The sequence below is a fragment of the Arvicanthis niloticus genome, chromosome 4 (genome assembly GCF_011762505.2).
Source record: "Arvicanthis niloticus isolate mArvNil1 chromosome 4, mArvNil1.pat.X, whole genome shotgun sequence".
Lineage (NCBI taxonomy): Eukaryota > Metazoa > Chordata > Mammalia > Rodentia > Muridae > Arvicanthis > Arvicanthis niloticus.
Window position 1 is genome coordinate 79,068,401 of NC_047661.1, and position 15,390 is coordinate 79,083,790.

Here is a 15,390-nt window from a genome sequence, read left to right on the forward strand (position 1 = left end):
GCTCCTAATTGTAAATCTGCTTGACCTGTTTGAAAACACGCATGTGTTTGGAAACACTTTGATAATGACTTCCAGATATATGAATATAGATATAGATAGAAGCAGGTCAGAAACATGCTCTATTGTGTAAGCATCCCTGAATATGATGATCCTCTGTAATAACAATAGCAAATTACACTGTTTACTAGTGTTTGTTGAGAAGTAAAAACATCTCTAACATTTCAGAACTTCTGAATGTGATTATCCTGTATTATAATAGCAAATCGGCTGTTTACTATGTCATAAAATTTGAATGGGAATGTCTGTTCAGAAATGCATCCCCCTTCCACCATTATCTCAAGAATCAGCCTGCAGCTTTTCTCCTGCACTAACATCCGTGGTGAATTCATCAGCCCGGCAAATATTCACTATAACAAACATCCATGGACATAGTGTACTGGGTGCAGGGATTCCCATCCTATTGATTCTGGTTTTAAAATACATCTCTTGGTTTTTACTCTGGAACATTTGGTTTAACTATTGTATGACTTTTAATTTTCAGTCACTCTTGCTTCTGATTAACTTTTGTATTGTGCATTAATTGTAAGTACTTCCTTGCTTGTGAATTATATCTCAGTGAGATTAAGAAACTAAAAGAAAATGATGTTTTTCAAAAGAGTTGGGAAATGGCTATGGCTGCATTGCAGATAAACAACCACTGACCTTTAATGGTACTCACCAGTGTGAATGGAGTCTTCCCGTGACTCAGAGCTGAAATCAAAATATTTGAAAGGCTTTCCTGAAACGATCCAAATATGCTTTAATTGTGCCTTTCATGAATTCAACTGCTTACATTTTCTTAGATTTTCAAAGCAAATGCTTTTATATGAAAGACTAGCTCTTCTTGTCTGTAGTTTATGTACAGATTGTGTGCCACCTTATTTTATATGAACTAGAATGGAGGAAAGGCAGACATAAGAACTACAGATAGACAGTATCCAGCAACTTTTTCATTAAAAAAATTAAAACAGCCTAATTTTGCTAACATGAAATAATGAAGCCCCATACAAGTGGCAGCCTTCTCCTATGAGAAATCACGAGAGATTAAGAAGAACCACTTCCACAGACATCCCCGAGCTTCTTCCAGTTAAAACCCCAAGAAGCTGGAAATCGGCCAGAGAAATGTCATTTTGCGCGCGTGTTTTATTTTAAAGGAAAGGCCATAGGGACAGACCAGGAAATTACAGGCTGGTTAGTTTTGATTCAGTTGTGGTTAAATTCTTCAGAAACTATTTTAAGAAGTCAAACAGAGGAAGGGCAGGGATCCTGTGTGGAGGGTTCCTGGGTGGTTCTAGGGAAGGAATAACTTGCCTCACTAGCTGGCTGGAATTCTTTGAGGTAGGATTATCAAAATGAAGATCCAACCGACACAAATGGAAGATCTAAGGAACCCCAAACCCCAGCGATTCCGCAGGAATAAACGATGCTCCAGCTGGCCTCTCTGCAAAACAGGGCTCTGCTTTGCTGACTGTTTTGAATTTTATTAATGAAAACTTTTCATGCACTTTGAGAAAATCTTTATTAAAAGGGAAAAATAAACTAGCATTTTAGATAGCAATTAATAATAGCTACTATTATTGACTGATTATATCTTCAGACATGTTATATCATTTAATATGATTAGCACAGTGAACCATTCCCAGTTTGCAGATGGTGAGTCTACGGGTAGTAGGAACTTAAGCATTCCTGAAGGCCAAAAGCTGTGCACTCGGCAGTCAAGAGTTCAGTCCCAACCATCAGATTGAATGTGTGCTGTTAACCACTGTGAACAGCTCACCTGTCTGTCTCAGTAATTCTGAGATGGTCTCTGACTCCCACGCAGTAAAACACTGTCTGATCCTGATTCCCCAGGACTCAGTCTTACTGGATAATCTGTCCACAGACTTCTCTGGTCCCATTTCCCCAGGACTCAGAGTCTTACTGACTAATCTGTCCACAGACATCTGCCCTGACTGATCACTTTCCATACAACTTTGTGAGGTTCAACGTGGGGACAGTTGTCAAGAAAAGGAAGAAAACTTAGCAAAGATAAACAACATTGGGTTAGCCAATCACTGATACCAAGAACAACCATGACTTAATCTCTAGTCCTTTCTTCCCAAGAAATCACCCAGTCTCTTGAGGAATGAGACTTTCTGAGCTTATTTCACACACCCTAATGCCTCCTCCTGCCCCTTCGGATGGTTAACAGGGGTATTATTAGCTGGCAGGAGGCAAAGTCTCTCTGAGCCATGTATGATCCTGCAGGAAGAACAGACCTGCCCCCCTCCACTTGGGCCACCACACACACAGACACGCCCACATTTTGATTCACCGAACTGCACAAATCACCCCCCACGCCTAGTAATATTGTGTGGGCTTCTAAAGAGTGTATCATTTGATCAAATGAAACAAATACACCCCTAAGCCTGAAATGATTTTATTCATGTAAATTTCTGTGTACGTGTGCTGCTGGAGCCCATAAAGGCCAAAAGAGGGAACGGATCCCCTGGAGCTGGAGTTACATACAAGCACTTGGGAGCTGCCCAATGTGAGTGACAGGAACCAAACTCAGGTCCTCTGGAAGAGCAACGAGTGCTCTTCACCACTGAGCCTTCTCTTATCTATGTTTTCTTCACTCTAACACAGCAGTTCTCAGCCTGTGGGTCTTGACCCTTTGTGTGTGTGGGGGGGGTGTCAAATGACCCTTTCACAGAGGTGTCTAAGACCATCAGAAAACACAGATATTTACATTATAATTCACATCAGTAGCAAAATTAGAGTTGTGAAATAGCAATGAAAATAATTTTATGGTTGGGGACACCACAACATGAGCAAATGTATTAAAGGGTAGCAACCATAGGAAGGCTGAGAGCCACTGCTCTATCAGCTCTCTGGAGAAACAAGTTTTTAATTCAACTTCATGCATTTTCAGACCATTGGAGGCACTGGAAATGACCTGGGCAGTAAAGAGCAGGAGGGAGAGGGAAAAACAGAAAATACAGAAAAATATATAAAGCATAACAGATAACAATATACTACCATCATCCTGTTATTATCAATAACAGTAAGATACAGAATGCTGCCCTTTTCTACTTCTTGATATATATCATATATATCATGTATTATAATATATATTATATATAATGATCATGCTATATGATATATGGAATATATATCATATATATTCATTCCTTTATAGAATTATAATCATGGTAAAATATTTTAACAGTATTTTAGCTAAAATGTATCATAATTTGGCTATTATCACAACATCCATGTCTATTGTTATTATTTGTTCTGTGAGTTTCTACTGCCTACCCTAAATTTCTTATTTATTATTCTATTGATGAACATGTGTGTACTTTCTACATTTGGGGTAATAAATAATATACTGTGCAATACACAGTGGTCAATATTTTGAATAATGTTTTTAGTGTATATTTTAGAACTAGATTAATTGGCTCCCCAAATAGTCTCATAATCTTGTGTTTTCAAATTGAACTGTTACCATTAGACATAGTTCTCTATGTAAAAAATATCACCCTGATCAACTTAACTTGGAGATCACTGTGTGTGCCATGTGCTATCTTGGATATTTGACCATACGATGGCTGATTAACAATGAAGGATTTCATAAAAGTAAAACATAACTATTTCATACATGTATATTCAGAGCTTGGAGCATTTTCACACACACACACACACACACACACACACACACACACACCTCATTACTCCCTGCTCAAATCCTTTCTCAAGAGGATAAAAGTGATTAGTATCGTCTTATCTCATACAGTCTCTGAGGCTCACCATCACAGGTACCAGACAAGTGAGTTGCTTGTTAGGAGGAGTGAGATGATCAAAAAGCTCTAACATAAGACTCAGAAAAAAAAAACAAAACAGTTTTTTGTAAAACACATAATGGAGAAGTTACAGCTTCCACAAGCCTGCTTTCTCCTCCATCTCTTTTGTCTTACTGTGAAGAGCTTATAGTAGGCCACATACACACCAGTGATACATGGTGTGTAGAGCATTAGCTGTGAACTATACAAAGCATACACTATACACTACCATGGACTTGGTTTCACCACTTAATCCCCCACCTTACTACTGAGAAGGAGGAATGTCAATTAGGTTTGGATGTTAACATCAAGATGTCATTTAGAAATAAAATATCATCTGAAACGTTTTGAAGTACCAAATAACTGAGTTGCTTTGCTACAAAACAGATATTTCCCCCTGTCTTTAGGAAGATGATGTAACTAAAGATCTATGTAGATTCACTTAACAGTCAACTGAGTATGTGAGATGCTGTAACTGTCTTCAGATATTGCTTTGCATGAGACCTCCACATCTGCCAAGTAGCTTAAATAGTTCAGAAGTCCCTATGCCTACCCAAAGCCCTCCCACAGCAGGAAGCACCCAGACACCTCCTATTCATAATCTGTTTTGAGAGAGTGCATTCCATGATAAACTTGGCCCTCTACTCACATGCTAGGGCACATATGTTCCCCAAACATGGCTGGGAACAACTTTGGAGATACTCTCTGCCTGCATTTTGTCTTGAATTGAAAGGAGTTTTCCTCCTTTCAATATTTTAAGCTCTGAGCAGAAGACCCTGGGGTAGGATCATGAAGTCATATTGTCTCAAAGCAAGAAAGAGTGTATAAGCAAACTTCAGTTTGTGATTTAGGGTTCATTCGTGCTGAATGTTTGTCCAGTCTGCCTTGTTCAGCTTTCCCCTGTAGCAGTGAGTTTAGCTACACTGCTTTGGCTTCCAGAAGGTTGCCTGAACACACCTGCTCAGGAGCTATCTGAATTCATGAATGGAACACACACACACACACACACACACACACACACACACACACCAGTTAATTTTAACTTGCCTTGGCTACCTCAAAGGCTGAGCACTCCCCAAGCTTTCCCTGCTACCCCAGGCTCAGTCAGGGATGTGGCCAGTGGCCACCCACTTGAATTCTCACACGGTTCATTGGCTTTCTTTCCTGCAGCTCCTATGTCCCATCCTTCTCTCTGAATCATGGTGATTCTCCATCTCCTTTTTCCCAGTTCCTAGCCCACACAAATCTAAAGGTCGAACCCTGTCGCCCTTTGCCCACCCATTGACTGACTGCTGGCATCTTTTTTGTTGTTGTTGTTTTGGTTTTTTGAAACAGGGTTTCTCTGTGTAGCCCTGGCTGTCCTGGACCTCACTCTGTAGACCAGGCTGGCCTCGAACTCAGAAATCCACCTGCCTCTGACTCCCAAGTGCTGGGATTAAAGGTGCGCGCCACCACTGCCCAGCTGACTGCTGGCATTTTTATTGATTGATCAAAAACCAATTAGAGACAAGGACCTTCAGTGTTTGGACATGCAGCTTCCAGATCAAAACAAAGCATTTGAACCTATCCCCAACATTTACCCCTAAATTCTACAGCAACCTGTAGCTTAGAGAGGGGTACATAAAATGAGAGAAAAATTAAAGGTAAGGTTTGAACTTCCTATAACTGGAACTTAGTAGAAACAGAAGAATTCATTTCAAACCAAGGAACAATTCTAGGATCCTAGAGAGAGCTTGAAGATATGGCCCTGGTTCAGCCTCAGTATGGATGGTGGGAGGAGTGAGACACAGTCTAAACACAGGAAAGGAGTGGATAGACCCACTCTGAGGTCAATTATGAGAAGGTAGAGTGATCGAGGGACCTGTTCAGAAATGTACCAACAAACATCTCTGCCAGACCTGGGTCCCATTAGGACCAGGTGCTTGTGTCTGCTCCTGCTCACTGCCATACAGTTTCTTAGCACTGGAGGATCCTTGCTGCACCCAGAGATTCTTTCATAACTATTTTTCTTGAACTTCTACCAATTATTATTGTTAAATGGAAAATTAAAGATGGTAAACTGTTTAGAGAGAAGGCCAAAGATAGTCATGTAAAAATGAGAAGTGGAAACAAAGAAGCGGCTATCTTCACTCATCTTTCTAGGTGCGAAAATTATGGAAACTTGTGTAACTTCTTCATCTTTCAATTTTTCAGTGATGATAACCATCTGTCTAGTACAGTGGTGTAAAAAGTCTGACCAGGGTGAAACAAAACATGTTTGAAACAAAAGCATGTTTGTGAAGGTAAAGAAGGCCGATGGTAATCACTCACTTAAACTAAAAGAAATGAATCCAAGAATTTTTATTTTTTTTGCCAGCTTCCTAGTGGGGCCTTGTTAAGCGGAGAAAAAGACAGTAGTGAGTAGGAAGCATAGCTAGAACATCTAGGAACTATTGCTGGGTCCCTGGGAAGACAGAGCAGAGGGAGTGCAGACAAGGATAAAAGGAAGATAGGCAGAAGGACAGAAAGAGAAAACACTGAGAGAGAAGCAGACACGGAAGCCAACTGGAGCCTCAGAACAGTAAGATGAGCTTAGGGCCACGAGTCACCCCAGTGTGTCCTCTGCCATAGCTCGGCATCCTTAGACAAACTGTATATCTTAATAGAAATTGCCCATCTTGCTTTGTGAGATCAGATTTAAAAGCAGGGTGTATGAAATTACATTTCATACTCCATTAGTAGATACTGGCACCAGAATTTGTCACTGATTTTTAACTTGGGTTTATGATCAACCCACTTCTAAGACCCCAAGAAAAATCATAGGAAGCAACGCTCAGGAGCTCCTGAACTGGAAAATCCCATGGGGGAAAATCACTTAGGAATTTTCCACTGCAAAAGCATATAGAGTGCTTAATTATTTGAATGAATGTGTAAGTCAATAAAAGTTATTCTTTAAAATTACTTAACCTAAAATCACTTTCTTGTCTCAGTTCAAAGAAATTACCCCCAAGACCTTGTTTTAAATTTCAGCCATAAAGGGAAAGCATTTGGTGGAAAAATTGTGACCTCACTGTGGCAAGGGTAATGCCTATTGAAGACACTCACAGGGGTTTCACATCGGCCATCACCCAAAGCTGAGTTTTCAGAGGTCCTTATGAGCCCTGATAGACCCCACAGGCTAGTTGGAATCAGGGCCATGGCTATGCTCCAAGGACTCTTTACAGAGAGCATGGGTGACACAGCCCTCTGACCTGGCATTTCTGTTCAATAACTTGGTTATTAAATTGTTGCTCGCTCCCACCAAGCTTGTTTTTTTTTCCTTTATAAAGTGAAGCTAATGCTCTACCCATTGTACCTGCAAGGACTTAACAAGGTGCAGTGTCTGCTATAAAACATGATCTTAGTAAATAGAAATACCCTAGATATTGATGATGACAGCCATGATTAAAATAGCCCTTTGCTAATTTATGGCTCAGAATATTACTTTCAGAATTGCAGGGCAGACTTATTGGCCTAAAAGTTTTCTCCATGTAGGAAAACAAAGTTATAGAGAGAACTTCTAATATAAACCAGCGATGTGTGTTTAATGCTTTGCAGCCCCGATGTCTAATGCAGCCACCTGACCACAGGTACCTGCTCAGTCTTCCAGACTTTTCCATTGGTCTCTCACTGCTCTGGACACTTGAACAGGCACTAACATCCTTGGTTTCTCTGGGTCTTTTTTCCTTTGTCATTGTGATTCTTTTCTTCTTTTTCTCATTGTGAACAGTGGTCTTCATAATGGCATCTTGATCATCTAATGGTCATTTCCTCCCTCCCACATCAGCCATTTGCTCCTGTGGTTCTACCCTGGCCCATCACCACTAAAGTCTTAAGGTCTCTCATTCTCTAACCTTGGATGTTCCCTATCCTTCCCTCTTAAAAATGACCTAAAGAGAACTGCCCCCACCCCCAAAGTATCTTCAACTCCACTGTAACTACCTGTCTGTGGCAGCCACCAGTCTCCAAGCACTGTCATTTTTGCTATTCATCCTCTACTCCATGGTACAGACATGTCATCCTGTGCTTTAGAAAGTCTTACTTCCTCTCTTTTCTCTCTTTCCATCATGATCTTGAACTCAGTGTCCCCACCCGACCCTCTTCACGTCTGTATCTGAGCAAAGAAAAACAACTCAGAGGACCCAACATGCTGATTCTATTTGCATCTCATCATAGGCTGAGTCCTGCCACATTTCCTCAGGACACTTGCTCTTTGACTGTCTGAGATGACCCTAATGTTATCTAACCTTATTGGAAATTCCAGATTTTTACATAGCGATCTCCCCTGCTCTCTCTCTCTCTCTCTCTCTCTCTCTCTCTCTCTCTCTCTCTCACACACACACACACACACACACACACACACTTATCTTGAAAACTAGAAGCATTCTCTCAGACCACCCAGACCTCTCTTCCTCTCTTCCTCTCTTCCTCTCTTCCTCTCTTCCTCTCTTCCTCTCTTCCTCTCTTCCTCTCTTCCTCTCTTCCATCCACACCCAATGGCTGAGCCTCTCTGTGGCTTCTCCTGAACTAGGAATTTTCTCTTCCTAGTGAACCTTGTTTGTCTGGAAGTTTTTAAATGTCCCCTACACCTTCAATGTCTCCCTCTGTACTGGATCATTCCATTAACCAGCAAACATAGAAACTCCTGGCTCTGTCCACAGAGGCACACTCTTACCTCATCTTCATCCCCACTGCCATCTGCTCACCTGACGAATGATGCAGAGTCCAAGTTCCCTTCACAACCAAACTTGTCAAAGTAGCTGCTCCACACACATGCTGTCCCTGCTGTCACTGTCTCCATGTCTGCCACCTCTACAGCCCACCATAGCTGTCTTTCCTTAGTGTCACCCACAATTACGGACACATCCTTTTAAACTTTTTAGTCCACTTGCTGTTTCTCCTTGCTTCCTACAGTTTTTGACCTTGTATTCACTTTTTTTATTTTTTGGTTTTTCGAGACAGGGTTTCTCTGTGTAGTCCTGGCTGTCCTAGAACTCACTTTGTAGACCAGGCTGGCCTCGAACTCAGAAATCCGCCTGCCTCTGCCTCCCAAGTGCTGGGATTAAAGGCGTGCGCCACCACAGCCCGGCGTATTCACTTTTCCCTCTTGTTGACTGGCTTCTTCTCCTATACCAAATGACTAAGTGTTGGACTTACTTATGATCCAAAGCTCAATTCTCACATTTCTTAGAAACCCTTATGCAAGTCAATTCATGTCTTCCCATTAAATTATCTGAGCTCTATTACTTGCTCTTGGAATTGGTAACTGCAGTTAACATCTCTGAACACAGAAAGTGGCACTTATAAGCACAAGGTGTGGGCCTGGATACCAGAGGCTTTCTACAGAGATCTCTGGCCAGGCCAGGTGGGAGGGTTCAAGTGAAGGAGAAAGGGCCTGAGCAGGGAGGGGGAATTGTCTCCGCTGCCTCCACTGCAGCTATTGCCTCTGCTGCTGCCGTTACTGCTGTTCCTTTGAGACACCGTACTAGCTGTGATGTGATGTGCTGAGCCAGCCAGAGACTGAGCTGGTGGAAGGCTGACTAGCCAGTGAGTAGGTATAGGGGAGCTTCTGGTAGCCTTTCAGGGGAGCAGTTCTCTTCCCTAGTGGCAGTGTTACAGCTCTTATGACAGATGCTCTCAGATGATGGAGTAAATCTCACACACCTTTATTCCTTCTGGATAGGATTCTTATATACAGTTTTGGAGTGGGTTGGAGTCTGACAGTAGGTACTTCTTATTGGCCTGGTCTGAGAGGTTAGAGATGCCTCATTTACATGTGGAAGGGCTTGGGGTGTTGCCCCTATGTGACTGATGACCACAAATCTCTCTGGGGTGGGGGTGGGGCAGGGGAGTGGTTGCGGATGGCAGGAGCTTAGCAGTTACGTGACAGGAGCTTGGTACCTGGAGCAGGCAAAGTTCCTACTGCTCCTTCAGGGTCTCTAGGGCTTCTAGCCTTAGTTCATCCTTACCAGGCTTCTCATGGCCCACTGCCCTGCAACAAGGCACCTCAAATATAATGTGATCACTTATAGTAGTCTTCCCACATTAACTGAAAACCACTTCTCACCAGTGTCCTCTATCTCAATAAGAGCTAACACCAAACCACCCAGGGGCTCAAGCTCTACTCCACGGTGCTCCCTTTGATATGCCTCCTTGTTCGTGAAACTCTCACAGTTTCAACATTCATTCTGAATCTGAAATCCATCTGCTTTTCTCCACTCTGCCAGCACCTTGACGTGAGTAACTGTTAGGTCTTCTCTGGACTATTTCCACATCTCCTTGTTAGAATTTCAGTTTTCTGTAAACTCCTCCACCCTAAAATTCTCAAGCCTTCCTGCTGACTTTTCAATGAGGTAAGAATTTATCGGCCCCATCTCCGAAGGCCCGTGTGAGATGCCCATGCCTAGTCTTCCTCCCTTGCCCTGGGCCACTCTGCCCTTGTCCCGGTGCTGGATGTCTCTTGGCTCTTTGAACACACAGTTTCTTTATGCCCAAATGCCTTTACATGTCACCTTTTCCCTGTTTCTCATGGGCATTATGACTAATTTTTCAGGTTTTCACTCAAACGTCACCTCCTTAGAGAAGGCATTTCACACACCAACTTATGAGCACAGTCTCCTCAGTTACGTTTCTGTCTCTGTATTCATTAAAATTTGTAGTTCTATTTTTGTCTGTTTGCTTACTTATCTTCCTTTTCTGTTCGACTGAACTCTAAGAGGTAGTGCATAGCCCTGTTGTAGGCACCAATTCATATCTAGTGCTGAGAGAAATACTGGGCTCTTTCACATCCCTGTACCAGGCCTTTGTCACATCCAAAACTGTTCATGACACTCCCAGCCTCTGTTGCTCTTTCCCTATACTCATAGAAATGTCCACTGAACAAGCAAATGACCATATGGATGCTCACACTTTAAAAAAAATCACCGATTTTCACTTCTGTGCTTGATGACGTTTTCTCATTAAGCTTAGTTCATCATCATCATCAGGGATAGACTAAGGAAGACATAGAAGTCTGGTGAGCTTGACTTTGACAATGTATCCTTTTCCTTTTAACTGTCCTTGTCTGTCTGGCATGGGACTGGTTTCTTGAATTTTCACTTCTATCCCAAGAGCATATACTGTGGCGGCGGCTGCTGCTGCTGTGGCAGAGGTGGCGGAGCTGGCGGAGCTGGCGGAGGTGGCTGCTGCAGCTGCCTGTATTGCTGTTTCTGCTTCTATCTCTTCTAGTGTGTCGTCTTACCACTTGCATCTGCTTCAACCACATTGACTTTCTCTTCATTTTCTGCAACCACTGGTGGACTTTCACAGTTTTTACCCAGTGCTGTCAGCAGTGGCAGGAGCCTTCACAGATATTTCTTTCCCATTGCTGCTAAGGAGCAAGTGTGAGCGTGGCAGTGTTGCCAGCCTCGGAACCCTCATGCTAGGTAGAGAATCCTTTGGCACCAGTGATGCCATCCATAAAAGCCAAAGTTTTCCTGAGTTCTTCAGAGCCCTTAGCAGCAAAAAATAACATGTAGAGAACAAATCTCTCTCCTCTCTCTCATGCAGCCTGTTAGTTGAGTATCAAAGCTTCTTATCTTCGATTTGGCCTATCTACAATATCTTAGAGGTTTTCAAATTAGTTTTCGTGACCTTAAGAAATGAATGTCAAAGCCCAAAATAATTATACAATATTTTAATTATTTTTTGTCTTCAAGTATTGTTGCATATGAAAAAAGTAAGATTCACATATTGTATCTATCTTCTATAGAGTCATCATCTTAGGACCAGTACTCCACTAGCATTTTCATGAGAATAAACACGTCCAATTTATCAACACAGACACAGCTACACTAGGAAATAGTATGTAAAGTTTGGGGGAAGTTGTGAAAGGGAGGGGTAAATATTGGATCTTCCCACAGACATGTGGAATAAGCAATTTGTGAAGAATTCAAGTCACTGTCACCCTCTATGGATCCCTTCTTTCTGTGTATCAGATATCGGCCACTAGTCAAGACTATATGCTTTTAAGCAGAATTGTAACAATGAGAATTTTTTTAGTGTTAAGATCTCAAAAAGACCTTTTAACCTTTAAAAATAGCCAACATTAAAAACATAGTCAAGTAGACTTTAGAAAGCCTAGTCATTGTCTTCCTGATTTGTTTTGTTTTGCTTGATTGTTTTCACACAAAGACATGTACACTCCAAAATTGGGCTGAGACCAACCTAAGCTCTTGACACCACAACGTATTCTGATTCTTCCTCCGACTCTGCCCTACTCCACTTCAGCACAAACACACAGCTGAAATGTTTGAAAGACTCCTTCAGATGAATCTCTTCCAGAAGGATATTCTTTTAAACAACCTCCTAGTACCCTCCCACCCACCCTTATTCCTGCCCCTCACTGCCCCTGTCTTATTAGGGTTTCTCTTGCTTCAACAAAACACCATGACCAAAAATAAAGTTGATGAGGAAAGGGTTTATTCTGCTCACATACTTCCACTGTACTGTTCATCATTAGAGGCCATCAGGACAGGAACTCAAATAGGGCAGGATTCTGGAGGCAGATTGATGCAAAGACCATAAAAGAGTACTTCTTACTAGCTTGTTTCCACTGCCTTGCTTGCTCAGCCTGCTTTCTTATAGAAGCCAGGACCACCAGCCCAGAGATGGCACCGCACACAATGGGCTAGGCTCTCCACCTTCAACTGCCAATTAACAAGATGCCTTACAGCCAGATCCTATAGAGACATTTTATCAATTGAGGTTCCTTCCCTTCAGATAACTCTAGTTTGAGTCAAGCTGACATAAGATGAGCCAGCACAGCCACAAACCCCCACAGATGTGCCTACTACAACTTCAGTTCAATCTGGAATCTCCACTGTCCTAACTCCAACAATGAATAAATGACTAATAATAATGGAAATGCAGTAAAATAAAGGATTGGTTTCATGGAGTGAATTGGAGAAACCTTTGCTTGTTCATAAGATGACTTGGAGGGTAAAGAATGTGCTTTCTTCTTTCAGATGACAGAAGAAAAAGCAAAGTCAGAAAAGGACAAAGGAAAAGGGAAGTCTCCAAAGGAGAAGAAGGCCGCCAATGCCAAGGCTGGGAAGGGAAAGAGCAAGGACCAACCCGAGGCCACTGTAATAGTGAGGAAGACCACACAGTTAAAACGGAGGGGAGAAGAAGACGACATCAAGTCCTACATCGGTCAGTGTGTAGCTCCACACATTGTCGTCCACCTCTTGCCTTATAGACTTATAGGCTTAAAGAGTCACCTCTATAATTACACCCTACTCTAAAGATAATATACCCAGAAACAATGACTCTATGTTCTCCATAGTCTGCACCAATGCTGATCAATTTCATGATTGGTAAGAAATAATTACATGAAATTAAGATGTGAGCATCTGTTGTATGGTATGTACATTGGCCTTACTGAGCTGTACTGTAAAAGTTCTTATGCATGGTCAGCTCTGAAGCAGGACAATTATTCTCACACCCAGAACATCATAATCTAAGAGATCCTCGTGTTTTAATATTCATAAGGAGCATTACCAGGAAAAGGAGAGGAGAGAACTACTTTTTAAAGTATATACTATGTATATCTTAAAATGGAAGGCAGTATAGCTACTTTACCATTGATGCCTGGTGTTCTCGCCATGAATTCACCTACATGAATTCATTCAGTGCTATACTACAGAGTACATCCAAAGTGTTTCCTTATCCTGTAAACACCTCTACTTATAAAGTACCAGAAAGCTGCAGCTACTTGTAACTCGGGAGTCAAGCCAGATGTTGCTCAAACAAGATTAGAATCAAAGGAAACTAGTTACAGGTTAAACTCTGACAAAAGCCCAGGCACCATTTTCCATGGCCACAGACCCCATGTGTGTTGGCCGCCCTAATATGTCTATGTCTCGTTTGCCAACATGATTTAGTATTTTGTAAAATGGCCACAGTCTCTTTACTGGAAGAGCAATAATGAAAAACAGTCAACAGGCCTGCATTCCAGCCAACTGCCTGGATCTTGGCAAACCAGAGAGATTACGAACGCATGCATAATTGAGTATCACCATTGATTTGCCTGGGGACAACCTGTTCTACCTAACAATGATAGCTGACCTTCTTTATGGTCTTTCCAACAGACGATGAGCCAGACGATGGTGCCCAACATTACATTATTGTTGTGGGCTTCAACAATCCTCAGCTATTGGCCATTATGACTGAGCTTGGCATTCCTATAACCAGTGTGATTAAACTATCTTCAGAGAATTATGAACCTCTGAAGACACACCTGGCAGCAGTCAGGCAGCAGCAGGAAGCTGTTCTTCAGCCAGAAGGTATGCAGTTGGCCATAGAGCTTACAGAGACCATCAATATTGCCCTTGCCCCTCAAGTACAAATGCAATCTGCTATCTGAAACATGGTTATGAAACATGCATGTTATTAAATCCTTTCAAGACTGATTTGCTATTTATTCTGCCTATATCAGCCAAGAGCTATAAATTTGGCAAATTAAAATCATACTCTGTGCTTGTAGCCCTGTGTAGTCGCAGAAAACATAGACTGCAGGTCAGAAGACATGGTTACTCAACTATTACTTCTCAGCCTTTTAGCTGAGAGCAAATGCGGTTACACAACTATATTTTCCAGAACTTTGGCCTGCAATGTTTAGCCAAAGCCTGGGCAAGATAAATATTTGTTAAGATTCTTTTCTTTCAAATGGCATAGTCACCAAATAGACCAGACAAGATCACACAGCTGGATTTGTATGTGTGTGCGTGTGTGTGTGTTAATGGGGAACAGAAGATGGTGTTGGACCATTTGGAACTGGAGTTACAAGTTGCTGTACATCACATGACATGAGTGCGAGAAACGAAAGGTCTTCTGGAGTAATGGCAGGTGCGCGCAACTGCTGAGTTACCTGTCTAGTTGGGTTTTACATGTTAGTAATTCTACACATATTACTAACTCTTTGTGATAAAAGTCAGAGAAAACATTGTATCTTCCAGGCTTAAACTGGGAAATTAATGAGATGAAACCCCAGCCATATTATCGTTCAGTCATTTTGAGTATTGGGGTCTTTATCTCAAGGAATTATGCTAGTTTACTTCTATGGGAAAGAAACAGAAAGCTACTGTGCCCTTCAAGTAACAGCACTGAGAATCAATGCCAATCTGTGATTCCAGGAGCCAAGTTATTCTTACTATACGTGTTAATTTTCATGTTATCATCAATATTTTCACCATGCCTTTTAACTTGCACAGTCAAAATCAATTTCCTTCTATTTTCCCCAAAGTTAGAAATCATAACCTCTGATAATAATATTAATAATTGCCATTTATTAGGTACATAATTTAGGGTCTAAGCTTAATGCTAAGAGCTCTAAACATAATTGATTTAGATAGTTTTCACCACATTCCAAGAAAGTATATATTTTAATTGGAAAAAATATTTTCGTACAATATATTTTGTGGGTTTTCCCCTCCTCTAATTCCTTAATGATCTTCCCTACCTCCCATCT

General features: G+C 41.7%; 1 protein-coding gene across 3 annotated transcripts in view; it reads left to right on the top strand.

The window, feature by feature from the left end:
- Spag17 (sperm associated antigen 17) overlaps window positions 1-15,390 on the top strand; it is a 206,119-nt gene that overhangs the window by 66,284 nt on the left and 124,445 nt on the right. For all 3 annotated transcript variants that reach the window (XM_034500547.2, XM_076933023.1, XM_076933024.1), the window contains exons 5-6: window positions 12,887-13,073; window positions 14,012-14,206. In XM_034500547.2, the coding sequence (XP_034356438.1) occupies window positions 12,887-13,073; window positions 14,012-14,206 (382 nt within the window). The remainder of the gene's footprint in view (window positions 1-12,886; window positions 13,074-14,011; window positions 14,207-15,390) is intronic.